General features: G+C 51.3%; 2 protein-coding genes and 1 non-coding gene across 3 annotated transcripts; 2 read left to right on the forward strand and 1 right to left on the reverse strand.

Moving 5' to 3' along the window:
* Positions 1-6207: 6207 nt before the first annotated feature.
* ZNF488 (zinc finger protein 488) lies at positions 6208-7380 on the forward strand. Its single transcript, XM_077746502.1, has one exon. The coding sequence runs from the start codon at positions 6263-6265 to the stop codon at positions 7229-7231; it is 969 nt and encodes a 322-aa protein (XP_077602628.1). The 5' UTR covers positions 6208-6262; the 3' UTR covers positions 7232-7380.
* A 7656-nt stretch (positions 7381-15036) lies between these two features.
* Positions 15037-15140, forward strand: LOC144217039 (U6 spliceosomal RNA). Its single transcript, XR_013330824.1, has one exon. It is a non-coding gene; the product is annotated as a U6 spliceosomal RNA (small nuclear RNA).
* Positions 15141-17598: 2458 nt separating this feature from the next.
* RBP3 (retinol binding protein 3) lies at positions 17599-26407 on the reverse strand. The gene is made up of 4 exons (XM_077746487.1): positions 23360-26407; positions 21215-21405; positions 19533-19675; positions 17599-17993 (listed from the first exon to the last, which is right to left on the reverse strand). Exons 1-4 carry the CDS (start codon positions 26405-26407, stop codon positions 17599-17601), a joined length of 3777 nt encoding a protein of 1258 aa, XP_077602613.1.
* Positions 26408-27739: the final 1332 nt, after the last annotated feature.

Raw genomic sequence — 27739 nt, forward strand, 5'->3', positions numbered from 1 at the left:
TATGTTAAATCAGACAGGCATTTTATAGCAATTATGGTGGCATTTAAAATTAATGTTTTTGTGTACATTAGGTAGGACCACAGTTGAAAATATCTTAGTATCAAAATTTCTCCTAGACACATATTAAGTGAAGAAATCTAGGAAAGCAAATCTGATTCATTTGGGGAGAATAAAGTAGAGGTGTTGTATGTTAAAGCAATGTTTTGTTTCTTGTTAGCAATGTAATTTTGTCAGAGACATGATTTTATTATTTTATGAGATTTTTATAACATCTGTAGAGCTATATACGTGTTCAAACACACGTATACACATACCATGTATATATATATATATATATATATGGTTGTAAAAAGAAAACTTGTTTATTTTTAAAGCTATTAATTACCACCTAACACTTGAAGCTTTTTTAAAATAAATAATTTAGCCTTTGAAGTTTATGATTTTTAATGATAATTCAGTTTATATGGCTTTTCAGCTGCTATGGAAAAGGAAATTTGTCATTACATAAATCACACAAGAGGTAAACAAAAATGAGATATAGAAGAGGATTGCAGTGAGTTTATTGAAAGAATTTTTTCATTTCAGATCAAAGTATGTTTGACAAAGTCTTAAGTATATGCATGGAACTTTGATTCAGGAAACTGTTTTCTGCATTGAAGAGTCAGACTGTCTTTTAAGTCATTGTACCACTGACTTCTGATGCATCAGGCTTCTGGAGGGGTGAGGTGAAAGGGATGCTTTGCAAATGATTTAAAAACATCATGCCTGCTTTGCTTAGCAGATTTCTTTTTCAGAAACCCAGGAAGTGACGCTTTTCTTTAAAACAGAAAATCACAAAATAAAAAAAAGTGTTTTTCAAGGTTTTGTGTTGAGCTCCAATGCTTTTTTACATTTCTTTTCCTTCCTTCAGTAGGCTGTGTCTCTCTTTTCTAGTAGATAATGCTATCATTGGCATCAGGTAGAATCTGGCAGAGCATTCTGATGTACAAGCCATGGACTTTCCCTTGAAGGCTGCCACTGGAATTGGTCTACATGGCCAAGTTGTGTTAGGACTCCAGCCCACCTCATTATGGCCCTGGTGTCTGGCTGCATCCTGGGAATCCCACATTTGGTTTTGCTTGAACACAGTCAGCATTGCTGCTGAAGGGGTTTAGGCAGAGCTGGACATAGAGCTTGTGGGGACTGGCTGGGAAGCCCTTCTCTCTCCCAGCTCCAAGGGCACTTCTAGCCAGCCTCCAGGAAAGCCTGGATACCTCTCCAGTTTTTAATTTTCTCAGGGTTCCAGAGCTAGGAGGACGCATGTATATTTCCCTTCTCAGAAAACCCAGTACGTCATAATCCATATGTAGAAGAGATGGATAGAGAATTATCCTCTGGAACCTTCCTTAAGGGTCTGAGAAGCATCTCCAAAGTGTAGGGAAATCAAAGGATTATGGAGAGCAGATATTATCTGCTCCTGTTTTAGCTAAAAACGAAGGCAGACACAGGAAGACACTAGCTGGTGATGTAAGCGGTATCACTCAATAAGATCCGGTTTCTGAGTGAGCTTGGAAGAGCTGGACACTGGCCAGCTGAAATGGGCTGGAGAGTACCTTCAGATATCTCAGGAAAATGAGGTTGCCCAATTGTTTGCTAAAACCTCTTTCTTACGTGAGTTTGCTAAAACTTCTTTCTTACATGAATGAAAGGGAAAGGAGGAAAATGCCCAGGCATTTGGTCACTCATTAAACACTATTGTGCTCTGGTTCCTGGGAGCACATGAATAGAGGGAAGGCAGCCATGAGGTTGACTCTGACCCTTTGCACTAGTGTGATAATAATTGATAAATTGATGCTATCTAAAATTTATTGAACCAGGCTCTTTAACACTTCAGATATATTAACCCAACTAATCTTTACAGCCACCCAATGAAGGAGACCCCAAGATGATCCTTTTTAGAAAGAGTCGTTTTATAGATGAGAAAATAGGCAGAGAGAGGATCAGCCCCTTGCCTTTGGTCACAGGATTGGTAAGAGCAGAGTTGGGTTTGATCCAGACATCTGACATGAGAGGCTATGCACTTAACCTCTATGTAATGTAAGTTTTGATGATTACATGGGATGGGTCAGTTATAGCACAAACAGAAAAGTATTATGGAAGAATGTGGCCAGTGTTTCCCAGGTCAAAGAATGATTGAAGTCTGCACTCAATGCCCTGGAAATGGGTAATAAACATAGGCACATGTGCTTGTAACACTGTAGGGTGGATGAGGCTTCATCTCCAAGTGGGTAGCCCTTCCTGTGTTGGTCAGTGGAATCCTCACTAGTGGCCCAGGAAGATTGAAAGCCTGAGGAAAAAGTATCCTCTAAGAGAGGGAAGGCTCGATGTGGTCACACGATATCAATGTAGGAAACTCAGATTCAGAAGGTTGCAAAGATCATTATTTCATAATCCCACAATCTGAGGGCTCAGATGGGTTGGAAACTATAGGACTGAAATCAGGTCCTCTCAATAGGAAGACATAGGGTGGCACTGAAAGATGTCTGTGTGACCCAGAAGACTATCTTGCTGAGCTCAAACTGAAGAGATCCAAGGAAGACAAAGAGAACCTTCTCAGGACACACATAACAGAGTGAAGGGGACAAGTAAATAGTGTCTGGGTCGAGAGCCCAGAATGAACTGAGGCTATTGAGGACAGTGGAGGGACAGTAAAGGGCCCCTTAAGACTGTATGGAGCAAGAAGAACAAGGGGTGCATACATCCACTGGAATGTCTGGCTGAGAACCACCCTCTAGTTGCAAAGGGCATGAGTAGGCACACGTAGGAAGAAGGGGTGAGGCAGCATCAAGCTGCTGTGCATGTGGTCTCCTGACCCAGAACTCACTGGCCAGGGCATGATGTGACCCCAGAGGTGACATCATGCATCTGCACAGGTCATCTGAGAGCTGGATCATAGGGGAGATGCATGGAGCCTGGAGCTGGATGAGCCCCAGAGTCTGACGTTGACCCTGGGAAAGGGCCTGTGAGTCCTTCTACAAGAAGAGATGAGCATCAGGAGCTGACACAGGCTCACTGGGGACAGGCCACATCAGGCACACATCACTTTTGGCTTTGAGAGGCTTCGATCTGGCAATGTCACAGACAGAGTGGACCAGTTATAGGGAGCCCCATACAGAGTTTTGTAGGACATTGTTTGCACTTGCCTGAGTGACCTTACCTCAGGACTGCTGATGTATGAGAGAGAGGTGACCCTCTGGGAGCTTGGTCATGCCAAAGGTCCCCAGCCAGTTCAGTACCCCCGTCTTCTCCTTTTCTTCTCCTTCTCCTCCTCAATATTATTTTTTTTGTTATTTAAAAAAATGTTAATGTTTATTTTTGAGGGAGAGAAAGAGAGAGAGAGAAAGATGCATGTGTGGAAGGGGCAGAGAGAGAGGGCCAAAATGGGCTTGAGGCTCTGAGCTGTCAGCACAGAGTCCAACACAGGGCTTGAACCTATGAACTGTGAGATCATGACCTAAGCTAAAGTCAGATGCTTAACTGACTAAGCCACCCAGGCACCCCAATATTATTATTATTATTATCATGCCCTTTTATTTCTTCTCCTTCTGTTGTTCTCATTATTATGATTAAGATTTGAATAATAAAATTGATGGAGCATGAAGATGGATGTATATTTAACCTAGCGATTGGCAGACTCCAGGCCCACATTGGTCTGGAAGCTGGAAGGCAGTGTTGCATTTAGCAACGTGGCATTTGGCAGGTTGGAAATGAATGCACTTGGGTTGGATCATGGAGCTTCGCTTGTGTGGTTAACATGAAGATTCCATACAAAAAGGTATATGAAGCATTGAACATCTTTGTCACATATTCACTTTCATAGTCAATAAACAGTTAGTTCTATTCTTACATCACAAAGCATCCCTGGCAGCAAATATTTCATCCTGCAGTAAGATTCCCATATTCCAAATCTGAATGCTGAAAACAGCGCTGTCACATCTGTGGCTCAGGGCACTCCAGACATTTCTAGCAACTGGGTCTACACGACCGTGGTTGGCAAAGCCATGAAGACAGCCCAGTAGAGCTGTCTGCAAAGGGACGTAGGGGTGCAGCAGGACCAGGAGGACAGCAGGGTGGGCTCGTGCCCAGGCTTGGGAAAGACATTGTATGGTTCTAAAATACAATCTGGAAGGCTGTCTGAGGCAGAGCTGGGTATAGAAAGAGAGAAGGATTAGAGAGGGGATGTTGTGTGTGTATGAGTATTTCAGTGTGAGTGTATGTAAGTGTGTGATCATATGTGCACATGTGTATATGTGAGTGTACATGTGTGTGTCTGTGAGTATATGTGTATTTGAGTGTGCGGCTGTAGTGTTTGTGAGTGCATGTGAGGGTGTGAGTGTATCTGGGTGTGTGTGTGTGTCTTTGTGAGCTCACAGAAGCTCAGCAATAAGGCTTCAAGCAGACCAGCTATTCTTTGAGGATGAGGGAGAATAGGCTTCATCTCAAATAGTCATACACTGGCAGATCTGGAAAGCACAGTGAGATAATTTAGCACCAACTCTAGTTTATAGATGGGATGTTGAGGTTGAATGAGGTGGGAGGGTCAGTGCCGGGTTACTTGGTAGACCGGTGTGGTTGCCTCTGCCTCTTCAAGAAACATAGGCTAGCACTAAACTTTGATGCCAAAGGCACCCCATTTGAGAATGAATTTGGAAAGGGAGTTAGGAGTGTTTCAGACTCCCCCGGAAGCATATAGTTTGGAGTTGGTGCTCATCACTTGGGGCATCATGAGGGCCACATGGCAGTTCAACCAAAGCATGCTTTGGGGACACACTCTTGGGTTTCATTCCCAGCAGTGCCTCATACTGCAGAGGACTTTAGGTGGGGTGTTCAGCTTTCCAGAACCCGTGTCCTCTTCCTCTGTGAAAGAGGGTGATGGTCCTCCAAGTGTAGTGAAGGTGGAAGGTGAGGGTGGAAGCACATGCAAAACACCTGTCCCAGACTCTTGCCACTGAGACAGAGAGAAGGAGGGCAGGGTACCTGTGCTTCCATTTCCAGGTAGGCAGGGGCTGACTTGAGCCCAGTGCTGTTTATGAATAACAAGCCTGTAGAAGTCCCCATGAGGAAGGGGCTTGGTTGCCCACTGATCACAGTCCTCTTGGGCCTGAGGATAACTGTTGTCTAACTATGAAAACTCAGAACACTCAGTGGAGTCTGGTTCAGCCAGGGCTGCTCACCAGCTGTGGTTGGGGGGCGTGAAGACGGGTGTCCTGGTTTTACGAACTGGCTGGTGGAGTTGATTAGGGAAGGGCAGGAATGAAAGCCTCCCCATCAGAGCTGATGGCACCCTGACCTCTTCAGTGCAACCTCACATGTGGCCATGAGCGTCTTTTTTCTAAGCCTTGAGCACCTCCAGGATGAAGTGGAGGCTGGTCTACCTGAGTAGGCTCAGCAGGTTGGCTGGCACAAGCAGACAGCTGACAGGTGAGCAGGGGAGAGTAAATGGATTAATGTCCGAGGAGAACCAAGTGCGGGCACTTCTCCTGTGTGGATACAGAGTAGACCCATGCTTGCTCCGGGGGCAGGGCCGGGTGGACAGGTGGCTGCCCTCAGGAGTGGAGGTGGGGCCAGGCACAACCCCAGACTCACCCAGGCATGCCTGGGCATTTATTGTCTAGCTTCTACGCTCTGGCCACCTGTGCTACCGGAGCTCCAGTCCCCATGTGCTTGTGTCCTGGCGCTTCCGATGTTTTGGGAGAAAAATTGCATGCTGAGTAGCAAGAAGGCTCTAAACAAAAATGAAAAAAACTTTCATAAATCACGGTGCAAATTACATTAGAGTTGTCAACCAGGTCAGAACTTCCTGGTGGACACCTTGTGTGCTGTGTGACACGGCAGCTGTGACCTGAATGCTGACAGGTGTGAGGCAGTGCTGAGCCACGTCCCTGGGTGGCAGAGTCATGCGGTGTGGTCCTTCCTCCCTGATGGAGTCCTGGAGGTGAAAGCAGGTGGCACAGTGCCCTGAGTCAGGGTGAGCTGTCGCATCTAGAGTTGTCAGGGTTCTTTGGATGCAAACAACGAGGAATGAAGAGCTCATGTCTCACTGCTATTGCTTCCCCTCTGTGCAGAGTCCTGTGGTCCAAGTGTGGCTGGCCCAGCCAGCGGGGGAGCTCCCCAATCTCACGGCTCTTCCCTGGGTCAAGCCCTCCACGACGCCAAAGCTCTGAAGGCTGATAGCTGTTGGAGCGTCCACCTTCGTCAGCTGGCTCACACACTACTGGTCAACATGGCTGCTGGGAAGGGTGCTCTGCAGAGTTCTTCAGCTGAAAACACATGGAGGCTTAGTGAGGCTGACCAGGGCTGGGGCTGCAAGCCAGCACTGCTGGAGAAAACAAACAACTTGGGCTCTGAGTCTGCCGTGGGTGGTGGTGGCCAGGAGACCTCTGCTGAGGTGGCACTGTTGGCAACCCCAGGCAAACTCAGACCGGGAAAGCCAGTGGTCCAGAAGGTGTGCTGGGAACAGGGGCAGAGTGCCTTCACAGAGGTGCCTCGACTCAAGAAGAGGCTGGAGGGTGCTCAGGCCATGGAGAGGGAGCAAGATAACCCCACGGGCCAGCCTGGTCCCCAGAAGCTGACCCAGGACATCCCCAGGGACCCAGCTGGCAGCAAAACCTCTGCGTGGCCCAGTGGAGCCCGAGGGGAGCAGAGAAGCGCCTTCAGCAAACCAGCCAGGTGTCCAGCAGGGAGACCTGGGCCAACCTCCGTCTTCCAGGCAAGTGGACCTGCAGATGCCCTTGGGGAGCTGTTGGGACTCATCAACACGGCAGACATCCCTTGTTGGGGTCAGCTTTCAAGTTCTAAGTTTCTGGTGGGTGATTTCTGGAACCTGCAAACGTTGCCACAAAATGCTCCTCTCTGCAGTGCTTTCCTGGGGGCCCCCGCACTGTGGCTAAAGCATGCCACAGCCCAGATGTCCACACCATCATCGTCCTCTTCCACTGCCTCTTGGGCCCTGCTGCCGCCCACACTCACCTCCCTGGGCCTGTCCACCCAGAATTGGTGTGCAAAGTGCAACCTCTCCTTTCGCCTGACCTCCGACCTGGTCTTCCACATGCGGTCTCACCACAAAAAGGAACATGTGGGGCCTGACGTACATTCTAAGAAGTTGAGAGAAGAGGCCCTCACGTGTCCCATTTGCCATGAGTATTTCCGGGAGCGCCACCATCTGTCCAGGCACATGACTTCTCACAGTTAGCAGGTGGCCGTGGAAAAAACTATGGGTGCAGCTTCCAGCATTTGGCAGTGGGGCAGAGATGGCTCACTGGTGCTTCCTTTGAAAAGGCTCGTTATAGTTGTCTGCAGGGGTGTCTACATTGGAGTTCATAGATGAACTTGGTCAGCATTTGAAAAAGACAGCCCTTGGCTGTGATGTGTTTTGATGCAAATAAAGTCATGAGATAAAATGAAACGCCTTGCTAACCTAGGGTATCAGGACTGCTAGGCACAGAGTAGAGGCCCTGCTCCTGTCACCCTTCTGTTTATTCCATGGGGAGGCAAGTTTGACACACAGCATGGGCTTTGAAGGCAGACAAACCTGGATGCTAACCTTTCACATATTAGCCCTGACCTTGGACACATTGCTTTAACCATTCGAGCCCCAGTTTGCTTCTCTGTAAATGAAGAGGGCGACACCTGTGTCTTAGGGATGTTGTCATGGTTACGTGGAAAGGTGTGTGGAAAATAGCCAGAACGGCACCTGTACAGCGTGATCCCTGAGTGGATGATATTTGTTATTGTCCAGATTAGTCAGCTGTTGTTACATAACAAAATCTCAGCGGCAAGCAACCCAAAGCATCTAATTCTCACTCGAGGGTCTATGGGTTGGCTGGGTTGGGTTGGGGTTGGCTGGGCTTGGCCCCAGGTCATAGATTATATTCAGGTTCATGTTCTTTTACTCCAGGACTAGTGGGCTTCCTAGATAATACTTCTCTTATAGCTATACCAAGAGCACAAGAAGGAAAATCAAATACACAAGCACACCTCAAGTCTGTTTGGGTCCTTTCTGCTAACAGCCTCTCAGCCAAAGAAAGTCAATGGCCAAGCCAAAGCAAGTGGATGAAATGTGCACCCTGCCCACAGGGAAGCCATGATGAGGGAGAGGATGTAAGATCCTACTACAGGGGTGTGAAGAGTTTGGACCAGTCGTTCAGCTGACGCTTGGTCCATGGTTCTTCACATTCTGAATATGTGAAAGGGGGAACAAGGAGCAACGTACCCCCACCCACACACCCCTTACCTTTCAGCAAGCATTCGTGTGCAAAAGCTTAAGGCTTAAAACATGGTGAGACTTCAGAATGTTCTGGCTACCATTATCTACTGCATGTTGCGTTTCTCTCAGTCACTGTTCTAGTCATCTGCATTTGCCCTTGCAAACCTCAGGTCATAAACTCTGATGTGACTTGGGCCAGTTTGTGTGAAGGCCATTAGTTGGGAGTTCTTTCCAGCTAGGGAGTTCTTTTGACTGGTTTCCACTTCACGTTCAGGATTTGTTCATTTGACCTGTAGGTTCCAACCCTCTGGTGGGGCATCCAGCATTGGGCTCGGGCTGTGGTTGGGAAGGAGCTGGTGTGGGTGTCTTAGCGGCCAGTGAACCATCCAAACACCCTCCCCCTCCCCCAAGCTCTGTCTCTTCTCTCCCTCTCCATATACCCACAGGGTCCTGGTGGTAGCATGTCCCACCTGGCCCACCCTCCCTCTCACCCTCTCCCCACCTCCCACCCACTCACCCAGCCATCCTGCACCCATAGCCAGCCATTCAGTCACCCATTTATTGGCCTCCCTGGGTACCCCCACTGTACCAGGCTTGGTGCCAGGCTCTGGAGGAGGCCCAGCGAATTCAGCCATTGGTCCTTGTTCAGGGTACACAACGCCTAGTGTGCAACATGATGGATGCCAAGCAAATGCCTATGTGGGGTGCCTGGCACATGGGAGCAGGTGCACATCAGACCTGTGGGAGGGAGTGCAGTGCCCCTGAGGCCTCCTAGGAGCAGGGACAAGAGCAGATCATCGAAGTCCAGCAGGTGCTGAAGGTGCAGATAGAGGGCAGTAGCTGGGGAGAAGGGGGGCCAGAGCTACAGATACTCTAGGATGCCGCAAGGCCAGTGTGAGGAGGACTGAGTGGGGCCCTCTGAGATGGAGACGTAGGAAGTCCTCACAGGATGGGAGTTTGGCCCAGGGCATGGGAAGAATGACTCCAAGAGGCACTTTGAGAGGGCCCCTGGCTGCAGTGAGAAGGGTGAGCTGGAGGAGAGGAGATGACCCCCTGAGCCATTTCCTCTGCATCTGGAAGGAGTCAGCAATACTCCCTGCAGGTACCAACAGAGCATCTCCATTCTTGCCGGGAGGTTTGGAGGCCCCCCTTCCTAAGAGAGAAAAGGGGTGCTCTGCAGGGTGGTCCCTGTACCCACAGGAGAAGGCTGGAGCTGCAGGGAGCCTCCTTCCCCTGATGTCCATGTGATTCAGGAAAGGGCATCTCATGGAGTGTGAACCTGAGGCTGCACACTCTGCAGTGACTTACATCATTTAACCTGAGACAGGTGCAGGGGGTAGGTATTTAATTCCCATGTTACTGCCAAAGAAACAAGTCTGCAAGAGGTTAAGCTTCTTTCCTAGATTCACGAGAAGCAGCACAGTAGTAAGGCCCCAGGACCACTGGACCCTAAGCTCAGATCCTCCCCAGCCTGCCATACATCTGCTCAGCATGTGGGTCACATGGCATCACGGATGGTTTAAAAAGTAGGATTTAGGACCAGGCATTGACCCCTTCTAAAATTTAAACTTGCAGCCTGCATACACCCCCACATTTCCCATCACCCTTTTCTTAAGCACTTTTCCGTATCTTGGATACTACATGAGTTTACTGATTTGTTATTTACAGCATCTCTCCTGTTACTAGAACCTTAGTTCCACAAGGGATTTTTGCTGTTTTGTTCACTGCTGTATCCCCAGCAGGAAGGACGCTGAAGGAACATAGTAAGTATTCAACAGACCTTTGTTGAATGAGTGAATGAGATGCCTAGATCCAATCTAGGGACAAACCCTGGCCCCGCTGCTCATAGTGTTTTGACATCTGTCCAATGGTGTGCATAGCCATCCTCTTCTGGCTTATTGGATTGGTCCACATTTCTGTGAAATCACTTTGAAAGTCATAAATGCACTATACGAAGACTAGAAATTTAGAATGGAAGGGGACTCTAGACTTCTAGTCCATCCTTCCAGTTCAGAGTGGTGAGCACTGAGGCCCACTGGTGAGCTGACCTGCAAAGTGATGCAGGGCAAATGGTGGTGAGGTCAAGGCTAGGACCCCTGAAATGTCGGCCCAGGCATCTTCCCTGACCCGCCCACATGCCTCTAAGAACATTGGCTGTGGCCGCACACAGAATCACTACTAACGGCAACCACATCATTTTAAAGCAAGGGAGACATTTTTTTTTTAAAGTTAATCAAATGAAAGTTATGAAGAAGCATAACAAAATATCTCCCAATTTAACTTTGTAAGATGGAATTCATTTTAATAAAAATGGATGGACACGCAAGGTGCTTTGCAGCCATTTAAATTGACAAACTCCAAGATGACTTATGGAGGTGAGGACTTCGCAGTTTATTAATGTGGCAGCTTCTACTTATCACCAGGATGGGTTCCCAAAGTCCCCTTGGCAGTCCAATCCTGTCTCATCCCTTCTTCTCTCCTACCCTTCCAGATATACTGGAGAGCAGTCATTTTTAATCATGACTTCACCCAAGCTCCCTCTGCCACCTTCCGTACTAGTTAAGAGTTGGCTGGTGGTGTTGCCACAAAACATCACATCAGCAGGTAAGAACTTTCCTCTAGAATTCTGGGATAAGAATTGCCACGTTTCTTAAATTCTCTGTATCTAATTTAATCTGCTCTGTACCCTGATCCTGTAGGTTCTGGTAGGATATGCAATCTGTCATTTTCAAATTCCTCCCCGTCTTTCAAGTTCACAGGCAGTTCCACAATATGCCCCACCTAAGAAGCTAATCTCTCTTAGCATCATGCAGTCTCCCCATGCTCCACTGGTGTCTTTGCCTCTGTCCTTCAATGTGTTCAGTCTTCTCTCCTCTACCTCTTCCAGGATCATGGGCCTTGATGGTTTTCTGCCAATATTGTCATCAGGCATGTCATGCAGAAACCATTGAGTCAATGACCAGAAAGTCTTGGCTAATTTCTTGGAATAGGTAAGGGAAAATACCTTATAGTGGCTGGGAAAATGGCAATATATATCTTTTTTTTCAAATGTTTATTTTTGAGAGAGGGACAGACAGAATGCAAGCAGGAGAGGGGCAGAGAGAGAGAGAGAGAGAGAGAATCCAAAGGAGGCTCCAACTTCCGAGCTGTCAGCACAGCCTGACACAGGGCTCAAACCCATAAACCAAGAGATCACAACCTGAGCAGAAGTTGGACTTTTAACTGACTGAGCCACCCAGGTGCCCCTACAACATATATCTAAAAGTCTCCTAAGCAGCAGCCATTCAATTAAGGTATATAAGAGACCCCAACATGTGCTAATGAACTTTAACAAAAATCTGCCTCTCCCCCACCCCCACCCCCCCGGCTTTTATCTGGAAGAGAAGTAAAACCTTAACAAGGCTGATAACATGGATTTCAAGTTCTGGCCCATTCCTGAGTCTTAGCCCTTAAAGACAGGGCATCCTACTCAAATGACAGTATAATTAGAGTGTACAATTAATAAACATGAGTGAAGTCCACTGAGCTTAGGGAAAGGGAGGGTAGAGGAAGGAGGTTGGACCTGACATCTAGAGCTCTTTTGTCCTAGGTGAGGGCTCTTCAGTGTCAGGCAGAATGCAGGCCTCAAGAGAGGTTGGAAATCAGGACTCTATGTGAAATTAGTGATTCAGTTTTTAAAAATTTGATGGCCAGAATAGCATGGATTTAAGGAAGCACATTAGTGGGGGCAGAGGGGAACAACCACCAGTGGAGATCCCTGACTCCATTGAGCATCCAGACTTGGAAGAGGCTGGGTGCTGAGCCTGGTCCAATTCTTCTGGGCACAGTAAGAGAACCCCTCACATACAGGAGAAATTCATCAGTTGTTCCAAGGCAAATTTTGAATCCTCCCTTTCCATGGAAGGTTCTTGGCTCCCCCTGGAGGCTACAGACCTCCCCTGCAGACCTCTTCTCTTCAGAGAGGGTTTTACATACCCAGGTTAATTTCATAATTTTTTTTTTTTTTTTTGGAATAGAAGTCTTGAGAGAGGACTAAAAATCATATCGTAAGAGATGGATCCCATAGGAAAAAAAATCCTTTATTTAAAAAATAAATTATTCTCCAATGTGTTTTGATTTGTACCACTTCTTAGGAATTTTCAGACATTAATTTTGAGTGGGGGTTGGGGAGACAGTACATTCTGGAAGGAGGATTGGGGTTCCTTAAATTTAACATTTTCTTCCCTGGCCATCTTGTGTTTTCCTGGGGTAGGAGACAGGAAGCCAGTGGCCTCCAATACCCTTGCTATTTCTAAGCCGCTTGGATTAGCAGGCTATTTTCACTGCCGGCCTCTCTTACCAGCAAGGAAGCAAAGAGGTCCTTAGGCCAGGTGGCAGCTAATCCTATCGGACCCAGGAAAGCAAGACGGGCGCCCTCCAGTGGGTACCTCCTAGGCAAGCTTCTTTGCCCACAAGTGTGCTTTGGGTCGCATCTTTTTTTTCTGAGTCGTGTTCTCTCATTGCATTAAAGCTGTGTGGATAACCAAGGCCCTTGCTGACACGCAAACATGACCATTGGTCATGGGCTGGGTCAGCAGGTGCAGGGGCATAGGAAACAGGAGGGTGGCTGTGATAGGAGAAGAGCTGGGGTGCTCCCCTCTGATGCTCCAGTGTGATCCCTGGCCCCTGCTGGACTGGGGTCTTTGGCCAAGTCTCCAGAAAGGATCCTGACGGTGAAGTAAAGGTCCAGCCTGTCTGTGGGCTGGGGTTACCTTGGGAGATGAGAAAGACAGCCTGGCCCAGTCCCTCACTTCAGGTCAGTGATGCCTTGTGGGCGGGGAGGGGGGGGGTGGTGTCTTCAAGCAGGGGGAGACCTGTGGAAGTTACATGGCAGAACAGTGTCCCTGATGCAGGCTGGTCCACAGAAATGGGGTAGGAGGCTGTGGTGAGGATTTAGGAAACAAACCAGGACCCTAAAACAAGGGAGAGGGAAATTAACTGTTAACTATCAATTCTGACAACTCATTTTGGGTCCTGGTGATTATATAAATACCAAGGTGGAGGTGGGGGGAGCAGAAAGGAGGGAGTTGGGGTTAGCTCTCTGGTCTCTGCCTTAATTTTCAGGGGAGAGGTGTAGCTGTGTACATGATGGGGTTCTGGGGGCAGGAGCAGATCTTGGCCAGGTAGGGTGAGAGAATTGGAGGTGATGAGCTCTTGCTGGGACATCAAGAACTCAAGGGGCCTGTAGTCCTTTGGAACAGAGGCTGCTGGGCAGCTATGGGTCTCCTGGTTCTGTCCCCAGAAGAGAAGCCTGGCACAATTTTGTTTTCCTTTTCCTTTTTCTCCAGCCTTCTGTCTCCAAGCAGGTCACAGTGTAAGAGAGCTGGCTCAGGAATGCCGACCCTTCCCCTTTGCTCTGCACAGGGCCCTTTAGTCTGCTTCTCCTACTTCAGACCCTATCCCCAGGCTGGGCCCAGGGTCTCTTCATGGTATGGTGGGAACATCAGGGTCTTTGGAGCCAGACAGATGGAGGTTCAAAGCTTGCCTGCCCCTTGCCCAGATATCTTGAGAGGATCCTGGGCTGCACCCAGTGTGGGATGGGCAGGCTGGGGGCTCGGGCTAGATAGTGGGCAGGAAAAAAGGAGCTGCTCAGTGGGACCTCAGCCAAGGTCAGCCGGGGTGGCCTGTGGAGAATGTTGCTGCCATCCCTGCTGAGTAGGAGCATGGCTATGCTGCCCTGCACATGAGGGCATCTGGCTCCTGCTACTGCCCAACTACCACTTGCCTAAATATTCAACTTGTTTGGGGCTCCTGGGTGGCTCAGTCAGTTAAGCATCTCTTTTTTTTTTTAATTTTTTTTTAATGTTTTATTTATTTCTAGGAGAGAGAGAGAGAGAGACAGCGTGAGCAGGGGAGGGTCAGAGAGAGAGGGAGTCACAGACTGAAGCAGGCTCCAGGCTCTGAGCTGGCAGTCAGCACAGAGCCCGACGCGGGGCTCGAACCCACGAACTGCGAGATCATGACCCAAGCGAAAGTCGGACGCTTAACCGACTAAGCCACCCAGGCGCCCCAAGCATCTGACTCTTAATATCACCTCAGGTCATGACCTCATGGTTTGTGTGATCGAGCCATGAGTCAGGCTCTGTGCTGATAGTGCAGAGCCTGCTTGGGATTCTCTCCTTCACCCCTACCCACTTCCCCACGTGCCTCCCTGCTTGTGTGCATGCTCTCTCTCTCTCTCTCTCTCTCAAAATAATTAAATAAACATTAAAAAAACCCATTCAACTTGCTTAAACAGATTAAACATTCTTCATAGGAACTTCTGATTGCCCCAGAAAGAGCCCTGTGCCCGTACCCTTCTGCCGGGAAGCTGGAAAAGTGGCATGTCCAGCTCGGTAGTGGGGAAATGGTGACAGGTGACATTGGCTGGGCACTGGATTGACTCTTTTCATCTTCATAGCCTCAAGGGTGCTATTATGGATCTCATTGTACAGATGAGAAAATTGAGACCTGGAGAGGGAAAGTAACTTGCCCCAAGTTCCATAGCTGGGAAGCAGCTGTCCTGGCCTATCCACCCAGACGGGCTCAAGCCAGAACCTGGGCTCCCCAATGCCTCACTGTTTCTTAGTGAGTCTGTTTCCCACTGGATCAGATGGGGAGAGATTCTCGGAACATTCAGGGGACGTGCCTATGCTGGGTGGCCTAAAGGAGGCCGAATGTCCACTGTGCGGCCAGTGTCACCCCCTGTGAATTACTGAGCTTGACTGAGTGTCCACTGACTCCTGCAGAAATGGTAAAAATGGTTGTCCAGTGTCTGCTTTGGCAGCACACATGCTGAAATTGTACTGTACTGAGAAGATTAGCGTGGTCCCTGCGCAGGGATGATATGCAAATTTGCGAGGTATTCCGTTAAAAAACCAGTTGTCTCTGCACTGTGAAGCTCAGAAGAGAGAAGTATGGGGGCGCCTGGGTGGCTTAGTCGGTTAAGCGTCCGACTTTCACTTAGGTCATGATCTCGTGGTTCGTGGGTTCGAGCCCCGCGTTGGGCTCTGTGCTGACTGCCAACTCAGAGCCTAGAGCCTGGAGCCTGTTTCAGTCTGTGACTCCCTCTCTCTCTGACCCTCCCTTGCTCACGCTGTCTCTCTCTCTCTCTCTCTCTCTCCTAGAAATAAATAAAACATTAAAAAAAAGAGAGAGAGAGAGAAGTATGTATGTCCCCCACCCTAAGAGCTGCTCCACCCCTCCCCATGTCTAAGACCCCTCGAGACCTTTGCCATCTGCAAACCCCACACCACCTACCCTGACACCTTACACAGAGGAAACAGTCCACAAGCGTCAGTGGGTAGAAATCAAAGAAATCGAAGTGATATACAAGGAAAACCCATGGGAAAAAAATTAGCAATCATTAGTGATCACTAAGGTATGGTGAGAGACTGAAGATATAATTTATCTTATTTTATTTATGGAAGAATGCTGTATTTGAAAATAGTGATACATGCTTATAATAAGGATTTAAGGAAAGAGAAGAGGTAAAATATTACCCCTGGGTCTACCACCTAGAGGAACCATTGTTTGATGTAGGTGATCATCAGATAGCTATGGGTGTGTCGGGGAGGGGGACAGGAAGGAGGAGGGAGGAGAAAGAGCCCCTAGAATATAAGCACACGGGGACCTCACACACCTGCCTGGATGTTAACGGGCCCAGTGAAGAAAAAGGTAAAATCCCAGTATATGTGATACTGCTGGAATTCAGTCATGCCCTTCATCTTACTTGAATTAGCGGAAGGGAAAGGAACCAGAATGCCTTCTTTCAGAGCTTTCCTACTTCGACAGGGCTGGTTAAAGGTTTACCAGGTGGCAAAACTCCTAGATAATGGTGACCCGGGGGTGTGCCCAGATTCCACAGCTCTCTGGAGACTGGGGAGGGCGCCAGTGTAGTGAGGTTGGCCGGGTGCCCTGGGGAAGTCGCCTGTGGCAGCTGTAGGCTAGACTCACCAGACAGCGAGGCCAGCTAGCAATAGTACTTCCTCCTCACTGAGTGAGGCATCCTGGAGCCCGGGGCTCTGAGAGCACTGATTGGCAGTGCTGGGGATGTCCTTGCTGTAACAGCTTCATCCCCACCATGACTATGGGCAGGGTCCAGGAGGTCTCTCACTTTTGGGTCCCTGTTGATTCCAGAGGAGTAAGGCTGCCTGGCTCCCGGGGCCAGCCAGGGCCCTCCTTCCTCCAGGTCACCCCAGAAGCTTCCCATCTCCTCCTGGGGCTTGCCTGGTTCTGGAGGTGGTCTTGGGGTCTGCAGGCCTCTGGTCCTGTTAGGAGTGGGCTTGGTCAGCTGAGCCAGCGCAATGACACGCTGCCCTGGGCCAAGAAAGGCAGGCACCTGGGCCACCACCTAGGGCCACTCTAGCCTCAGACAGCAATGCTGCGTGTCCAAATGCTGTGCGGCAGTAGAGCTCACTTTGGGGTCTCTGGCAGAAGCTGGAGAGCATGGCCTTGGGAGGAGCATGTGAAGGGAAGACACACTTGCTGTGTGGAATTGGATGGGGAGGATTCTAGATGGAACTGGACCTGTCTTCCAGTGTCTAAGGGCTACCACCTGGAGGAAAACAGATGCGCTGCCAGATACTCACGTGAGTTCCTGCACCAGGTGCTGTGCTAAGTGACAGGCAGTGGGAGACGAGGCTGAGCAGGATGACTGCCTCCCTGGAGGAGCACGCTGGGACAGAAATGATCCCAGGACAGGAGGGAGAGGTGCTTTAATGGGGAAGATGTGGATGCAGGGAGGACTGAATGGGGACAATGTGCTGGGGCGGTGGGGGGTCCCTGACCTCTGGGCCTGCACTGTCCCACATGGGATCCTCTAGCTGCACGTGGCCACGAGCCCCAGACGTGTGCGTGAAGGGGAAGCACTGTATGTGCAGACGACCTACCAGATTTCAGAGGCTCCAGGCCAAAGCATCTCATTCATAATAATTTTTATATTGCTGAAATGATTCTACTGTGGATATAGTAGGTTAAATAAATTACACTAGTACAAAAATGTCACCTGTTTCTTTTTACTTTTTAAGAAGGCGGCTACTAGAAAATGTAAAGTGACGCATGTGCCGCTATTCTGCGGATCACATTATAACTCTATCGGATAGAGCTGCTCTGGGACCAGTGCTTGGCAGTTAAGAAGCATGGGTGGGAGGTACATTTGACTTCACCTCCCCAAAATAACTACTATGGGAGGAGGTTGCCTTGGAGCTGCCTGTCCCTAGGTGCTCAAACAGAGATGTTGGCAGTGGTGAAGAGACCACTGGATGAACTCCAAGGGTGTCTTCAGCTCTAAGCCTACCAGAGCTCAGCAGGTCCCTTTTCTGCCCCTCAAGGCCTCAGGCAGGACCACGTGTTGGAGTGCCCTGGGTGTGTGGCTTGGAGGTCTTGCCCCCCCTGGGGCTCCTCCTCGCCCTCAGCAGAGTGTGCTGGAGCATCTCCTTGGCTCTGTTGAGGGCTCCTTCAGCAGGGACAGCCACATGGGGCACCACGCCCACCCCTTCCCAGGAGCTGCCATCCACAGCCCCCACCGAGCGGGCCGTGGGGATGGTGATGTAGAGATGAGTGTCATCCACATGGTAAGTTTGTGGTGGCTGGCAGCCCCCGCTGGTCACTTCCCCGACTACCAGCGCCCGGCCCAGCTTCTTCATGATGTAGGTAAATTCCTCCGCGGCGCCGGCTGTCAGCGTGCTGGTCAGAATGGCCACGTTCTTCTTGGAGCCGTAGCGTTCCCCTGGGAGACAGAAGATGGAGAGCCCAGTCAGCACTGTGGGGCACCTGCCTTCTCTGTACTGTGTGGAGCCGCAAAGAGGAAGGCCTGGGATTTAGTTCTGTGGCCTTGTGTCCACACGCAAGGCACTCCTTTCTGAGCCCCAGTTCTGCATCTGTCAAATGGGGGTACGAACGTGTGCCTGTTCTCCAGTATGTAAGGGCTTGACAACTCCTTCACACACTTCCGGTACTTTTATCTTTGAGTGATGGGAGGAGCCTTGACTTTCCCGAGAAAAGGATGTGCTTCTTCTTCATGAATAATAAGAATGCCTAGCCTGCCAGAGGCTCTTTCCATTTTGGAATCCAGGAAGAGCCAAATACCCCTCTAGGACAACGATGTCCAATAGAAACACAATGTGAGCCAGAATGTGAGCCACAGATGTTACTGCAAGTTTTCTAGGAGCCACATTAAACAAGTAAAGAAAGAAACACAGATCACATGAATCTTAACCATGTTTTATTTAACTCAATGTATCTAAAAAAAAGTTCATCTCAAGAATGTAATCAATAACATCGTGGAGATACTGTGCATCTTTATTTTTCCGTAAAAAGCTCTCAAAAATCTGGTGTGCATTTTACACTTTTCACATACCAGTTCATATGAACCACATTTTAATGCTCAGTGGCCACGTGTGGCATGTGGCTCCCATACTGGACATCCTTACAATTCTAAGACTCCGGGATCTTGCAGATTTGAGTCTGTTTGTAACTCTTGGTTTTGAGTGTCTATTTGAATTTACAGTTCACGTGGTTCTAAGAAATTTTATTTATATTTTGCAGTGTTTTTGAATGTATGTCTTGATAGCTCCCCTCGAATCCTTGTGTGATAAGGACGTGTACAAATGAACATCGTGGGGTGCTTTGCTGGTCATATGCACCCTCCCCCCCCCCCCACCCCCCCACCGCTGGTCTCCCAGCCTCTTGTCGGATGGGTGTGAGTTCCTTGGTTTGTTGTGCTGAGCAAGGGAGTCAGAGGGAGGCTGTCCCTCATGGGGACCGTGAGAGCCCTGGCTCTACAGAGCATGGCACCTGCTGTGCTGGGCCCAACTGCAGAGGCGCCTTTAGAACCACAAACTTTGTTCAAGCAGGTGTGCTGAGCTTCTGCCGAGAGCTCAGGTGGGATGGGCACTAGAAACTCCGTGGGGTTTGGTGAAGGGCAGGCAGCCCTTCTAATTCTGCTGTGTCTTGCATGCTGATGGTTTTCGTGGCCAGGACGGGCATTTTAGTTTTAGACAAACCAGTGTTCAGAATTAGACACTTTGACTTATTAACTGGGTGATGTTAGACAAGAGACCCAACCTATTTAAGACCCACTTTTTTTTCCCTCTAGAAAATAAGCATAATGGTAGCATTTTGTAGGGATTAAGAATCATATGTAAAAGTGCACAGCATGGGTCAAGAGCTTTATATTCCATTTACTATTACTTTCCCCCGAACCCAAGCTGTCTTTCCCTGATTTTCTAGAAGCTTCTAGAATGAGAACAGGAAAGGGAAAGCGAACCTGCGAGCCGGGTATGGGTCCAGAGCTCACTGACGGAGTCGTTGGGCCGGCTGTAGATTTTGTCCAACAGAATTGGAGGACCTTCATCGAAGAAGTAGGAGCACAGGGCGGAGATGGAGGAGGTGGGGCCACCAATATTGAACCTAAGGGAAGCGAAGTGGGGGGTCATTGGGGCAGAGCTCATGGGGAGGCCCTCAGTTCCCCCCTGGGAGCCTGGGACCTTGCCCTGACCAGGACACTAATTCCAGGCAGCATCATTGTCCCATCCTCCTTCTGCAGAATTCCGTGTTGGCATTTCCCAGCGTACAAGTCTCTCGAGAAATTATAAAACACTGGGTGTCTTACCTGCCCCTTCTGATGACATATTAATACATTATGTGATACATATTGTGTACATTACATTAAAGGCTCTGACAAGTCCTGCAGTCATGAAATTGCTGATAAAATTTCCTCATTTACTGACTGCTCTCCTACATCCATGCTGACTGTGAGGACACTGCCTTCCTAGCTGCGTTCTCCATAAATTCATAAGACCCACTGGGCATTTCTGTTGAGGTCTCCTAATGGGGCACTTAGTGTAGCAGAGTGCTCAGAGCTGTGGAACCACATTGGGTGGGGAATGGAAGAGTGGCAGAGGGGACAGCCTGTGCCTGTCCTAGGATATTTGGCTCTGCCCTGTTACGTGAACTCTTTGGGGCCCTGTCTCCTCATCTGTGAATAAGAAGTGGAGGCTGGTGATATGTGAGGTATCTCTTCTGGTTGATGGTCTAGGGTGGCCCAGCTGGGTTTAGGGTCTTTGACCTCAGTGTTTGAAACTCCAGAACTTTGGTTAGAAGGGTCTGGAAACACTCCTGTAGGCTGGGCCACTTCCTCCTTTAAATGTAACCACAGAGCCCTGGGGGAGGTTTTGTCTTCCCAGGGAGAACAAGCCTCTGAGATGTGGAGCCCTCTAGTGACAGCCAAGAGCCACAGCTGAGCTACAGGCCATGACTTGGCCAATTCTGGCAGCCTCTCTCCTGCAGCTGGGAAGTGGATGTTCTGCACCCTTGGGTGGGGGGGGGCGGGCGGCAGGGAGCAGCCTGCCCCTCCCTGCGTCCATGGAGGCCGGGGCCTGGTCACTGGGGTTGGTGTTTTTCCACCCCCTCCAGGAGGGAGGTCTCTAGCTGACAGTGTCCCTCCACCAGTCATTTTGTGATGCAAAGAATTCTTTTTGCCACAATAGTGGCTAATTTGCAGATTCTCTCAGGGACTCAGGCTTTCTAATTCTCATGACAAGGGTGGTCACCAGCTGACTTTGTATTTTGTATGACATAAGAGGCATAGTGCAGGTGGTGGCCTTGCTGTCCCAAACACGACTGATAACCAGACTCACCTGGGATAATGCCTTTCAAATATACAGATGACTGGGCCTCACCTGGAGTTTTAGATTCAGTAGGGTCACATGAGGGCCCGAGAATCTGTTTTTTTTTAAAGCCTCCCTCCCCCATCCCCCCTACCCCCAAGTCCTATGGCCAGGCAAGCCTGGGAACCACAGGAGTAGCCGAGTGATTCTCAGCCTGGAATTAACATTGGAATCATCTGAGGAACTTAAAAAGACCACCACTGCTGGGGTCCCCCCCCAGCCAACTATGCCACAACCCCCAGGTTGGCTGGCCAGAGACCTCTGCCCCCCAGCCACTGACCTCATGTCGATGATCATGGCATCCGTGTGCACGATCTTCTTCCAGACGTGCTCCACCAGCAGTTCTGACACCTGGGTGAGCAGCTCACAGTCCCCAAACATGTCAAACCTCAAGTAGCCAAGGTTGTCCTCAAACACATTAGTATGAAAGGAAAACTTGATCAGGTCCTCAAAGACTTCAGGGGAAGGGATCTGAAAAAAAATGGGCAGGGGTCCAGCTCAATGTCAGCAGAGGAGCAGATGTTACAGCTCAGGAAAGCGGGCACCACCGTTTCCTTTATACGTGAAAGATACTGAGGGACTGGGAGTTGCTGAAGGAGGTTTCCGATGGAGTGTCTAGGAGGTGATGTGGGTGGTGGGCCTAGGACGTGGGCCCAGATGTGGTTGGCAGACTCCTTACAGAGAACATTCATGTGCGCCCACCCTGCACCATGGGGTCCGGAGCTGCAAGGCCCTGCAAGTGGCGTGGTCTCTGCTCTGATTCCCCTGATCTCACCAGGCACTTCCTGATATCTCTGAGTTCTTCTTCCCTAGGGCAGGGAGGGAAGACATTAGCTAGCTACTGGACCCCTGAATCTTTAGAAGGGGGTTTGGCCCTGTGCTGAGCACATTGCAACCCTTACCATCACCGTGAGGGCTCCCTGTAGCATCCCCATCTTTTCAATGAGGACACTGAAGCACAGAGTCATTAAGTAACTTGCCCAAGGTCACACAGCCAGTGGGTGGTGGAGCCGGAAACTGAGTCCATATGTGACTCCAAACCATGAATCCTGCCAGTGCTGGAAAGGAGTGGGTCCTCTATTTGGAATATGGTGGCCTTGTGAGTCTAGCACAGTGCAAGCACATCCCCCAACATGTTTTGTGCCTCCTCGTCTCTCTCTAAGACTGCTGGAAAGTACATGGGCTCTGTGGGCTGGAACGTTAACTGGGACACCCAGCCTCTAGGGTCTACTTTGCCCTTAGTCGTAAGCTCTTTAGCCATGGGTCACGCTCCTCTGCACCATTTCTTTTTTGTAAAACAGGGATGATGATTCTGCGCTAGATGCTTCCAGTGCATTTAGCCATTCTCTGATTCTGGCTACAACTGCTCCTCAGCTGACAGGGCCTTGCCCCCAGCACACCCCCATGTCTTTCCTCTGTCAATTTCAGGGCCTTCTCCAAGCTGCCTCAGAGTCTGAGAGAGTTCACGTCCCCATGGGGACCTTCAGCCAATGAAGGGTAGGAGCTGCTGGGTCCCATCTGTAGACAGACAGCTCCAGGAGGCACTCACCACCCTTGTTAGGGTTCCATTGGCATTTTCAGAAGCAACAGCCTCCATAACGCCCCCACCGGTCAGCTTTTCCTCCTTTCCTATCCCACTCTCCCTACCCCCTCACTCCTGCTTCAAAGACTTCCTCCCACCTGAACTGCCCGCATCCCAGACCTTGCTTTCAAGCAAGACTCTCAACCTTGATTTCTCTTTTCAGTGTTTTCCCCAAATGCCATTGCTGGCTTCCAATATATTGACCACAATAGTCTCAGAATTTCCCATCCAGTTGGCCCTTGGATTAGACTGCATGCCAAGTGCAGCTCCTTCCGAATGCAGTGCTTTGCATTGTGGGAGGGGAGGAGAAGGCAGGTGGTGCCTGACCACTGTCATGTTCTAGGCTGTGCACTGTCAGCACCGCTGACCATGCCTCAGCCTGTGCCCAGGCCCCATGCTTTAGCTCTGAGGCAAATGTGAGGTCAAGACCTCTGCCTGCTCCTCTCTCTCTGTCTGAAACCCCTGAGGCAGGCAGGTGGTGAGAACGAACACAAACCCCCCATTCCCAGAGGAAGAAACCGCAGTGACTTCTCATGACCTGACTTTTTCGCCAACACTGATGATGAGAAGTGCTGCAAACATTTGCCTTCTGCCCCGCCGAAAGTGAAACTCCTTCTATACCAGGGGTTTTCAGACTGAGTTTTCATGGGTTATCAGTGCTCTACAGAGGTGCTCAGGGGCATGACAAGGGGAAAGGAAGGGAAATACGTGACTAGTGAGAGCTTAAAGGCGAAAACAAGTCTGGAAGCCATTGCCTTGCACTGTGTACAGAGCCCAGATGTGCAGACGACTGGTCAGCTCATTGCTGGGACTGTGCTAGGCTCAGTCTCCCTTGTATCTCACCTGCATGGGCACAATCCCAGGAATGCGGTCCTTGGCATCCTCGGGGATATGGGCTGTCTTCAGGTGTGGGTCTCCGGACAGCATCTGCAGATCAGCCCCCAGCATCTCAGCCAGGGCCCCTTCCGAGGTCACCCTGGAATAGCGGCTTTGCAGACGGCTCAGTTTGGCAGCCATCTTGGCCCCCAGTTCAGGGGAGGCATAGTTGTCGGCTACCAGCTTCCCAGTTGTCTGAAGCACAGTGGGCACCTTGGCACGCAGGGCCACGATGTCCCGGGCTGTGGAGAGGGCCTCACTCATGGGCACGGTGATGTCGGGCTCCACCCCAGCCAGGTCCCAGGCCTCACCGGTGCTGGCACTCAGGGCCATCTGCGTGGGCATGGAGGCATATAAGGGGCTGCTGCCCACCTGGTAGATGCCCACAGAGAGAGCCCCTCCAGCCGTGGGCTCCCCGATGACTGTGGCCCGTTGCAGGTCCTGCATGGTATGAGCAAAAGCCTCAGCTGCCGACCCACTGATGTGGCTCATCAGGATGTAGAGGTCCTTGTGGGGGCCATAGCGCTTGCCAGCCACCTGGGGCAGGGTCCACACTTCCATGACCCTCGAGGTCGCCCTATCAAAGACAGAGTAGAGGTGCTGGCGCGGCTCTGCCTCGAAGAAGTAGGAACAGAGCAGCGGCACAGCTGTGGAGTAGCTGCCGGGGTTATACCGCAGGTCGACAACCAGTGCGGCCGTGTCCACCAGTTTCTGCCACACCAGCTGTACCAGCTGTGGCCCGATGGCCTTCACCGTCTCCAGCTCGGCCATGGCGTCGAAACGCAGGTAACCCAGCCGCCCAGGCAGCACCTCTGTTTTAAACAAGGCTTCGATGAGGTAGGAGACCTCCTCTGGGGAGGGGACGATGGGGGGTGGTGGGGGCACCTCCTCGGCCACCATCTCACCGGGGCTGTGGAACACCAGCAGACGGTGGTCGCCGGACATCTCCTGCAGGTCAGCTGTGAGCTGGGAGGCCAGTGACTCCAGGTCCACAGCTGTGCGGTAGGCCCCCTGGGCCAGCTTGGCTCGAAGCAGGGCACTGGTCTGCCCGACGACCTCTGGCCGTGCATAGTGAGCCTCCACCAGGTACCCCGTGCCCTCCACCAAGGCCTCCAGGCTGCGGTGGAATTCCAGCACCTCCTGGGCCCTGTCCAGGGCTTCCTCAGCCAGCACGATGGCATCGGGCACCACGCCGCCTCCCAGCCAGCACTCGCCGTGGTTGTCGATGAAGGTGAGCACAGGCACGGTGAGCACCAGGTCGCAATCCGGCGTCTCCAGCAGGGGCACCGTGCGGGTGTGCAGCAGGCTGCCCGCGGTGATCTCGCCCACCAGCGTGGCCCAGCCCAGCGACTGCATGAGGAAGGCCAGCTCCTCGGCTGCAGTGGCAGTGCGGTGGCTGGTGAGCAGGTACACTCCTCGCTGGGTGGGGTAGCCCCGACCCAGCAGCTCCATGCGGCTGAAGTGCTCCTGCGTGACGTTGGTGCGGCGGTCATAGGTGGTGAAGAGGCGCACGGAGCTGTTGTCGGGGCCCTGGAAGTAAGACAGTAGCAGGGGCACAGCAGAGGATGGCCCCCCGGGGTTCTGGCGCAGGTCCACGATGAGGTGCTCCGTGTCCTGCAGGGGCTCCCACACCTGGCGCACAATGTAGGGACTCAGCACCTCCAGCACGGAGGCGTCGGCAAAGCTGTCGAAGCGGAGGTAGCCCACGTTGCCTGGTAGCACCGACACCTGGAACATAGACAGCACCAGGGCCTGCCGGGCAGCCTCAGCCCCGGGCACCGTGGGGACTACCTCCGGAGGGTCGTCGTCGCCAATCTCGGGCTCAGAAGGGGTTTCCTTGGGCCTCACGGCCCGCACCAGGAGCCTGGGGTCCTCAGACACAGTCTGTAGGCCAGCGTTGAGTTTGGTGACCAGGTCCTCCTCAGAGACGACCGAGGAGAAGTCCATGTTGGCCAGGTGGTGCAGCAGGGTGGGCACACGGTCCACCAGGGTGTAGTAGTCCCGCAGTGCCTCCTGCAGGCGCCGGACAACTCCTGGCAGGGCCCGGCGCAGAGTGAGGATGGCCAGGGCTTTCTCTAGGGCCTGCTCGGCTGGTGTCCCCACACAGGGAAACACCCCACTGCCCTCCCATGTCTGGCTGCCCCCTCCCAGGGGTCCTAGGGACCTGGACACGGGCACGGTGAGGAAGAAGTCAGACTGGCCTATCCTCAGCTTCTGGAGGTCCAGGGCACCCCCTACAGTCCGCTCGCCCACCACGATGGCCCTGCGCATCTGCTTGAGGATGTAAGTGATGTCCTCAGCCACGCCCCCTGTGTGGCCGCTGGTGAGGACCACCACGTCCTTGTCAGCACTGTACCGTTCTCCCAGGACCTGGGGCAGGGTCCAGATCTCAGTGGTCGTATTGGAGGGGCGGTCGTAGATGGTATCCACATGCAGGACTGTGTTCCCTGGGTGCAGATAGGAGACGACGTACGGGATGCCGGAAATGTGGCCCCCGGTGCAGTGCCGGAGGTCCAGCACCAAGGCAGAGGTGCCCATGAGCTTCCTCCAGACGCTGGCCACCAGGAAGCCCCCCAGCTTGCTTACCACCTCCTGGCCTGGGATGTCGTCCACACGCAGGTAGCCCACGTTGCCCTCCAGGACCTCGTGACGGATGCCCTTCTGCAGCCGGGCCAGCATTTCCTCTTGTGTGAGGTTGGTGAGTGCTGGGGCTTGCCGGGGAACCTCGAGCGTGCTGGGCTCATAAGAAATGACCAGGCGAGGGTCGTTCAAGGAGCTTTGCACCCCAGTCGTCAGCACATGGGCCAGAGTCTGCGGGTCTGAAATGGCTAGGATCTCACGACTCTTGGTGGCCTGCTCGATGGCTTCCTGCATCCCCATCAGGTTCTCTGGGAAGCAGTAGTTATCCAGGAGGACCTTGGCCATGTCCAGAACCAGGCTTGGCTGGAATAGGTGCGTGGGGCCAGCCAGGCCACAGAGCAGCATGGGCAAGATCAGGGCCCATTGTCTCGTCATGGGGATCCAGAAGGAGAGCTAGCTCCTGCACAAAAGCTCCCCTGACGGTGCGTAAGACCACGACAGTGCCCTGTGTGGCTGCCTTCCTCCCTCGTCCTTCTCAGCGGGTGGACAGAAGGTCTGGGGCTAAACTCCGGAGTTGGGGTGCGGCTTCCAGCTCCAGTAAGCCTTTAATCCTGTCTAATTCAAGCGCATCAGCCCTGGAGACCTGGGAGAAGGGGCCGAAGTGGTTTGACCCAGAAGGTATGTTGGATCTCATTGTGCTGTGCCGCCTCTGTGTGTTGTAATCTGAATAACTACCATTTATTTGGAGTTCCAGCCACATGCCAGGCACCATGCTTCATGCCTCACAAGGTGACAGTTTTCACCAGAGCCTTGCAAAATAGAGCCATCAATCTGCTGGAAATAGCATTCTCCCACTATACTGGGTGATCCATGTCTCTGGAATTAGGTAGAACTCACTGGGGGCCTGGCTCCGTGACTAACAGCTCTGTGGCCTTAGGGAAGTACCTTACTTATTGTGTAGATTAAGTGAGAACATATGTGTAAAGCATTTCAGGGTTTCAGGCAAGAAGGAAGCATTCCACTGCTGATAAGTTCTCTGTGGTAGATATTATCTCTGTTGTATACTGGGAGAAAGAGATCTCAGGAGCTAACTGAAGCCCATCATCTTAGGTTGGGGGTCAAGGGAACATTGAGAAGTCTGGGGAGCTGCACTTAGCTCAGTGCAGAGGCTGAGTTTGAGGCTGCCATCTACCTCAGGGCTTGAAGCTTATTTCTGTCTTGGGAATGAATGCATCCAGGGAATTGGGGTGGTCCCCCCAACAGCTTTCTAACAGCAGTGGTACAACATCTGGACCTCAGTGGAGGATGTGGTGAGTGGGAGGGGCGTCCGCCTTCCAGACATCCTAGGTCAGATGAGGTTAGCTCTGAGACCTGACACGTCTCCATTCTCCTGGCTGAAGGAGACCCCTGCTGGTTGAGGGCTCGGCCCATGGCTCGCTTCTTGCGGGGAGAACCCAGCTGTAGGACTTAGGTCTCCGTGGTCCCAGACTCACAAGCATCCAGATCATTTCCTCACCTGCACGGAGCATACAAGTCCTGTCTCAGGTGAACAGCTGGACTCTTAGGCTCCCACCTCTTGCTCTTTTGCATGGAAGTGATATGGGTCCTGCTGAGGGCTGACTTGCCACAGATCTCCAAGCATATCTGCCATGGAACTTAAGAGTCTAGAATCCCTGCTTTGTCTCCACATCCCTCTGGGGGTGGGCACTTTCCATATTCATCAGACAACCACAGTTCAGACTGTGCACGGGCAGGAAGAGCACTGGG

This window comes from Crocuta crocuta, unplaced genomic scaffold, assembly GCF_008692635.1.
Source record: "Crocuta crocuta isolate KB4526 unplaced genomic scaffold, BGI_CrCroc_1.0 scaffold28, whole genome shotgun sequence".
Lineage (NCBI taxonomy): Eukaryota > Metazoa > Chordata > Mammalia > Carnivora > Hyaenidae > Crocuta > Crocuta crocuta.

What these genes read in the sequence shown, in the direction of transcription:
- ZNF488 (XM_077746502.1), top strand. Translation starts at nt 6,263, where the DNA reads ATGGCTGCTGGGAAGGGTGCTCTGCAGAGTTCTTCAGCTGAAAACACA.
- RBP3 (XM_077746487.1), bottom strand. Translation starts at nt 26,407, where the DNA reads ATGACGAGACAATGGGCCCTGATCTTGCCCATGCTGCTCTGTGGCCTG. An exon ending in GCCATGATCATCGACATGAG is followed by an intron (nt 19,676 to 21,214) that starts GTCAGTGGCTGG and finishes CGCTTCCCTTAG; the next exon opens with GTTCAATATTGGTGGCCCCA. An exon ending in GACCCATACCCGGCTCGCAG is followed by an intron (nt 17,994 to 19,532) that starts GTTCGCTTTCCC and finishes TCTGTCTCCCAG; the next exon opens with GGGAACGCTACGGCTCCAAG.